Source organism: Penaeus japonicus, unplaced genomic scaffold, assembly GCF_977035675.1.
Source record: "Penaeus japonicus unplaced genomic scaffold, GWHDUDI00000001_assembly GWHDUDI00000004, whole genome shotgun sequence".
Lineage (NCBI taxonomy): Eukaryota > Metazoa > Arthropoda > Malacostraca > Decapoda > Penaeidae > Penaeus > Penaeus japonicus.
This window is the reverse complement of record NW_028234406.1, coordinates 860,358-867,857: the sequence shown is the minus strand read 5'-3', so window position 1 is coordinate 867,857 and position 7,500 is coordinate 860,358. Positions and strand designations below refer to the sequence as shown.

At 35.4% G+C, this 7,500-nt stretch overlaps 2 protein-coding genes across 2 annotated transcripts in view; one reads left to right on the top strand and one right to left on the bottom strand.

The window, feature by feature from the left end:
* Window positions 1-2,535, bottom strand: part of LOC122249897 (uncharacterized) — a 3,905-nt gene extending 1,370 nt beyond the window's left edge. The window contains exons 1-3 of the mRNA XM_043011075.2: window positions 2,232-2,535; window positions 141-431; window positions 1-32 (exon numbers count right to left, since the gene is read on the bottom strand). The exon at window positions 1-32 is cut by the window's left edge and continues 75 nt beyond it. Of these exons, the coding sequence (XP_042867009.2) occupies window positions 1-32; window positions 141-431; window positions 2,232-2,384 (476 nt within the window). The 5' untranslated portion in view covers window positions 2,385-2,535. The remainder of the gene's footprint in view (window positions 33-140; window positions 432-2,231) is intronic.
* LOC122249896 (acid phosphatase type 7) overlaps window positions 1-6,890 on the top strand; it is an 18,906-nt gene extending 12,016 nt beyond the window's left edge. Inside the window, exons 8-11 of the mRNA XM_043011073.2 lie at window positions 5,194-5,336; window positions 5,553-5,693; window positions 6,263-6,431; window positions 6,566-6,890. Coding sequence (XP_042867007.1) covers window positions 5,194-5,336; window positions 5,553-5,693; window positions 6,263-6,431; window positions 6,566-6,631 — 519 coding nt within the window. The 3' untranslated portion in view covers window positions 6,632-6,890. The remainder of the gene's footprint in view (window positions 1-5,193; window positions 5,337-5,552; window positions 5,694-6,262; window positions 6,432-6,565) is intronic.
* Window positions 6,891-7,500: the final 610 nt, after the last annotated feature.

Below are 7,500 nucleotides of genomic sequence, written 5' to 3'. Positions count from 1 at the left end.
ATGATATCTCCAACACTCTTGTTTCCTGCTATCTGTAAATTATAACAGGTGTGGTATTAATTACTTTTAGTATGTGCTTCCAAGAGGAGTTATTATACAATAATAGCATATGATTTCATACTAGAGAGAATATCACATACCACAACATTCAGTGATTTGGAGGAAGGGCTGTTCAGAGACGTTTGATAATAGTTTCTCTTGTTGTCTTTCAATTTCATCACTGGCAGCTGTTGCCTGTATAGGTCTTTGTCCTTCTTCTGTGGCACATAACACATGCCGAGGGTTGTGATTTTTATGGACTGACATGCATGGGTAACTTCAACGGAAGCCTGAAGTTCTGCCAATCCTGAAGTGTTTTTTGGGGCTGGTTCAACTGTATCTGACTGTTTGCTAGTTTTGTTTTGACTGTCGTCATCATCCTGAAAACGCTTCTGTTTGAAAGGGAGGGGAGATTAGTGCTTTATTGAATTTTTAGTTGTGGAACTTACAACCCTATGTTGAATGTGGTAATGAATGTTACTGCATACTTTTGTAAATGGCAACTGTTGAGTTTGAAAAAAATGAAAATGTGATTGCTTATCCCAATCTGTAGGTTTTCAACCACTCAAGAGATGCAGTTTGAAATTAATCAGAGTATTTTCATTAACCCAGTGGCATGGAAATTATCAGAGTGGACAAGAGAAGTAGAATTATATTTTTCAATAAGAGCATGGATTAAGAAGAAAGGAAAAACAAAATTAGGCTGATTTTGGAATGCCCTATATATGAGGCATAATGCCATCAGAGCCAGAAAACTTTAAGTGTATATGGTGTGCAGAACTGAGAGCAACTTCCATGGCTTGTATAGGTGTCATCCAGAAATTGTCAATGGTTGTTAGCTTGACCTTTTATAGATGGGTTGCCACTACATGGTCTCAATATAATAATATGGCTCTTTATGCAGTGATGCAGTGCTAGTCAGACAATTTCATTTTAAGTTTGCCTTTTTTTTTTTTTTGCACCTGTATTCCTATTTTTATTTGAAGGCTTCTAGCTTCTTGGACTTTGAGAGGTTGTGGGCCTGTGATTATGAAAGGTCATAGACTCCATGACACATACACCTGCACACAATGAATTAATCTTTGACGAGAGAGAGAGAGAAAATTCAGGTGGGGGTTCTGCTTGGGTGTAGAGTTATTGTTCTACCCCAATTTTACATGTTGAAGATATCTGAACTATGCATTAATAATAAGGAAAACTTTTTGCCTTGTTTTCAAATTTTAATTGAGCCATTTCCCTCCATTTAACTTTACCTTAGGAATACAAATGGCACCACATGCCTTCACAGCTGACATAGTGACAACAAACTGAGGGTGTTACATGTAATTTGACAGTCATAATAATTTATAATTATCTGCCATATTGATATTCTATTATAATTATAGTGCAATATCTTCATAGGGTGCATTACAATTCAAATGTTTGTTGACCCATTCACGCTGGGGTGATTTCGGCTTTGAATGGTCGTAATGCCAGGGTTTTCAAATGCATAGGCCTAATGCCTCGAGATTCTCGGGTGCACAAGCCGTGAGCCTGGGCTGCTCACCCCGAGTGCCGGCCTTGCCCAGATATCTTGTCACTAGAGTCTCATGCAAAAAACACAAAATGTGTCAGCACGTCATCCGGCATGAATGGGTTAACTAGAACTTTTATTTTTCAAGTGTGATGAATCAGTTGGATAAATTGCTAAGGACAGTCTTTAAATTTGACTGGGAATTTTATAACCTTTCACAAATACTAGGAATATGAAACAGTTGGAACAAAAACACATCACTCATTTCTGTAACAGTGAAGGATTAAAAGTTGAAGGAACTGCTCCATACAACATATTCCCATTTTAGGTAATTTATTCACAACAATTTGCAATAATGTTATATGTGAAATGTATCTTGGATTTAATAATTCTATCAATACCATACGCTGTTTACATAAATAGAAAAAAATGAAGTTACTTAAAAAGGCACAGCACTGACATAAATGGACCTTCATAGAGAGTGACACTCATTTGAATCACAAATTGCTCTTCATCTAAATTTGTTTCTAATAGTCTTACATTAACATTGCATGTATGGTTGCAAACAACCCGACATTTCATTTACAATGACAATGCATGTATGGTTTCAGACAACCCGACATTTCATACGAAATTAATAAATACCCTTTATATTCCCGTTACTCAGATGTCTACTCACATTGATATTCATGGGAACGATATCCCGAATGGAGACGCCGGGGCCTTTGGGGCTGTCCATGGTGCCGCTGGCGAAGGACAACCTCTTCTTCGCCTCCGTCTTGTCTGGTCCTTGTTTCAAGATCGATTTTCGATTCTTGCCCCTCGTGTCCATGCTTTAAACTTCCCTTTTTTGGTGTTGGAAGACTGTATTGTTGCCAGTCACGCGGGGATTTGTGTTCCTTTTTGAAATTGTTGCGCATGTAAGGTTGGGATGACGTTTCTATGGGTTTGTTGTTTCTCGTTTGAATCGACGGAGTTTGTTTACATGTCGCGCCGGCCCGATGGTTCTTTTCCGCCTTAGGATATATATATATATTTTTCGTTGAGTATTTATATAGTATTATTTTTTATTCATTTTATTTTTCATGCGTGTATGTGTACTATACTCTGTATACAGATATATGACTCCTAACCATGTATACATTTTCGAAACGGTCGATTTTGGCACACGCATATATATGTACATGTACATATACACATACATATACACATCCATATCCATATCCATATCCACATCCACATCCACATCCACATCCACATCCACATCCACATCCACATCCACATCCACATACATGTATATAATATGTATATAGTGTATGATTGTATACATGTATGTAATATGTATTTATGTGTATATATGTATACATGTGTGTATACATGTGTGTATGGTGTGTATACATGTGTGTATACATGTGTGTATACATGTGTGTGTATACATGTGTGTATACATGTGTGTGTATACATGTGTGTATACATGTGTGTGTATACATGTGTGTGTATACATGTGTGTGTATACATGTGTGTGTATACATGTGTGTGTATACATGTGTGTGTATACATGTGTGTGTATACATGTGTGTGTAGACATGTGTGTGTAGACATGTGTGTGTAGACATGTGTGTGTAGACATGTGTGTGTAGACATGTGTGTGTAGACATGTGTGTGTAGACATGTGTGTGTAGACATGTGTGTGTATACATGTGTGTGTATGCATGTGTGTGTATGCATGTGTGTGTATGCATGTGTGTGTATGCATGTGTGTGTATGCATGTGTGTGTATGCATGTGTGTGTATGCATGTGTGTGTATGCATGTGTGTGTATGCATGTGTGTGTATGCATGTGTGTGTATGCATGTGTGTGTATGCATGTGTGTGTATGCATGTGTGTGTATGCATGTGTGTGTATGCATGTGTGTGTATGCATGTGTGTGTATGCATGTGTGTGTATGCATGTGTGTGTATGCATGTGTGTGTATGCATGTGTGTGTATGCATGTGTGTGTATGCATGTGTGTGTATGCATGTGTGTGTATGCATGTGTGTGTATGCATGTGTGTGTATGCATGTGTGTGTATGCATGTGTGTGTATGCATGTGTGTGTATGTGTGTATGCATGTGTGTGTATGCATGTGTGTGTATGCATGTGTGTGTATGCATGTGTGTGTATGCATGTGTGTGTATGCATGTGTGTGTATGCATGTGTGTGTGTATGCATGTGTGTGTATGCATGTGTGTGTATGCATGTGTGTGTATGCATGTGTGTGTATGCATGTGTGTATACATGTGTGTATACATGTGTGTATATATATGTGTATGTGTATATATATCCATACACATATGTGTGCATATATGTGCATATGTGTGCATATGTGTGTATATGTGTGCATATGTGTGCATATATGTGCATATGTGCGCATATATGTGCATATGTGCGCATATATGTGCGCATATATGTGCATGGGTGCATATATGTGTATATATGCGGATATATGTGTATATGTGTATATGTGTATATGTGTATATATATGCGCATATATGTATATTTATGCACATATATGTATATAAATGTATATTTATGTATATAAATATACATTTATAGCACCTGCTCTGCAAATCTGGCTTATCATTATCCTTATGAGTATATATATATATATATATATATATATATGTGTGTGTGTGTGTGTAAATATATATGTATGTGTATATATGTACATTTGTATATATGTATATATGTGTACGTGTATACATGTATACGTGTATATATGTATATGTGTATATATGTATACGTGTATACGTGTACACATGTATACGTTTATACGTGTATACGTTTACACGTGTATATGTGTTTATATGTGTATATGTGTTTATATGTATATATGTATATAAATATATGTGTGTATATGTGTATGTATATGTGTGTATATGTATATGTATATGTATATGTATATGTATATGTATATTTATATGTATATTTATATGTATATTTATATGTATATTTATATGTATATTTATATGTATGTGTGTATATGTATATGTGTATATGTATATGTGTATATGTATATGTGTATATGTATATGTGTATATGTATATGTGTATATGTATATGTGTATATGTGTATGTATATGTGTATATGTATATGTATATGTGTATATGTATATGTGTATATGTATATGTGTATATGTATATGTGTATATGTATATGTGTATATGTATATGTGTATATGTATATGTGTATATGTATATGTATATGTATATGTGTATATGTATATGTATATGTATATGTGTATATGTATATGTGTATATGTATATGTGTATATGTATATGTATATGTATATGTGTATATGTATATGTGTATATGTATATGTGTATATGTATATGTGTATATGTATATGTGTATATGTATATGTGTATATGTATATGTGTATATGTATATGTGTATATGTATATGTGTATATGTATATGTGTATATGTATATGTGTATATGTATATGTGTATATGTATATGTGTATATGTATATTTATATTTGTATATGTATATATGCACATGTGTACATGTGTTTGTTTATATATATACGCATATATATATATAGAGAGAGAGAGAGTATATATAGATATGTTTTGACAACATCGACATCATTCCCTAGGAAGCAACAAAGCCCGAGGTTCGTGCCGAGAGGCCGTGGATCATCCTGTTCGGCCACCGCCCCATGTACTGCTCCAACAACGACCACGATGACTGCACCAGAGTCAACTGTCTCACCCGAGTTGGCCTCCCCCTTATCCATATGTATGTTTGGTGTTATGGTTCTTTTATCTATGTATTTGTTTGATTAAGTGACAAGTCCTGTGTATGCACAGTTTATTATAATTGAAATTAGTTCTGCAAAGTAAGCTAAACCCATAAGAATACATGAATAGGCTATTTAGATATTTACATAATTTTGTGCTTGTGCAAAAATAGCTAAGCAAATGTTGCCCCATGTGTAAATATCTTTTGTTACAGGTATGCTATGGAAGAACTCCTGCAGAAGTATGGAGTAGATCTTGCAGTCTGGGCTCATGAACACTCCTATGAAAGGCTGTGGCCGATGTACAATTATACAGTGTTGAATGGGTCGACAGAAGCACCATACACCAACCCAAGGCAAGTGCCGTGGATTGTCTGTCCTCTGTAATGCTGTATGTCTTTCCTTTTTGTTGTCCTATGTATTATTTTGGAAAATAGCAGTAATTCCTTGTAATTTCAGAAGTTAATGTTTTGATAGTTTAGTTATCATTTTTCATGATAGTAAGTCAATTCTGTTTTAGCAGGTGTTTAATTTCAACATTAATTGTTGATATTTGTCAGAAACGGAGTGAGTTTCACTAAAGCCATAGCAGTGTTGAATATGAATAGCCAATATCAACATATTGATATTCATCATATCTAGAGACATCATGTCATTGAGCAACTTCTTAACCCCAAACAGAGACGGGTTGTATAACAGGGACAGCAATGTGTACCGGAAGCAATCAAAAGCCCAGTTGCCGGACGCAGGCCAATGTGCTCTCGGCATTATTCAATGATAGAGGCCTAATAATTCACAACGCGGCCGGCATTTTTTTTTCTATCCCGAACCCCCGTCGGGAATGGGTTAATCTAAAATGGAAAAACATAAAATATCATAAGAAATACACTTCCTGTCCTCTCATCCTTAACTCTCTTCAAATCAGGGCTCCAGTTCACATCACCACAGGGTCAGCAGGCTGTGACGAGAACCATGATCACTTCATGCCTGACCAGCCAGATTGGTCTGCCTTCCGAGCCATTGATTATGGATACACACGGGTCAAGATCTTCAACACAACACACATGTACTGGGAACAAGTGTCTGATGATCAGGCAAGTATAAATTATTATTATTGTATTTTGTTTATAAATGCAGATGCTGCTGAATGAATAGCTTGCATAGAATTTTTACCAGGTGTGTCAGAATGTAATTAGTGAAGCTGATTTGTGATCTTTATCTTCCACAGGATGGCAAGGTGATTGACAGTATTTGGCTAATAAGAGACAAGCATGTGTCCTATTCTGAACTCTAGGACAGCCAGTCATTCCCTAGAAGATGAAGAATGCAAAAGTGAACTCTCAACTTACACCAAAGACGCTGAAATAATTTTTATTCCATTTATTGAAAGCAGATAAGGAATTATTCAGAGAAAGATTCTTGAAAATGCATATTTAGAAAGCAGTACACACACACACACACACACACACACACACACACACACACACACACACACACACACACACACACACACACACACACACACACACACACACACACACACACACACTCATTATTTTAAATTTAAAGATTTTTAGATTTAAAATTATATAAATTTCAATACGATTTCATTAAAAAAGGATATATCATATTTGCATGTACAATTTTCACTCTGAACCAGTGCACACCCTATATTGGACTGTCTACTTACATTGCATATGAAAAGTAAAATGTTGCTATTTGAAGACTTTTTAGATGTAAGAAAGGTAGTAGGACAGGTCACATTTCCATTATTGAAGTTCTCAAATGTATTTTGTAACCTAGATTTCACTGCAAACTATATCCAAGAGAGAAGCTGCTCTGCCATTGTATTAATTCTTTGATTAAGAAATATGGACTTGAATGGTATGATAAGATATTTGATCAGATTAAGATATTTGATGGAAGTGATGCTGATGCCCGCCTAGTGGCTACTTATGCAAACATTATTAGTACAAAGAATGTCAGAAACCTTAATCAAATCGTGATAAATGTTGGTCAGTTAGCAATTTTCCTGTGGAGAAGTAATCCTATATTCTTTGTTTTCTTTTGCTAATAGTTAAGATCTTTACTTAGAGATATAGAGAAGGAAGTAGCTCTCGTCAAAGGAATAGCGTTACAGCCATTTTAGTGCTCAGTATAGGA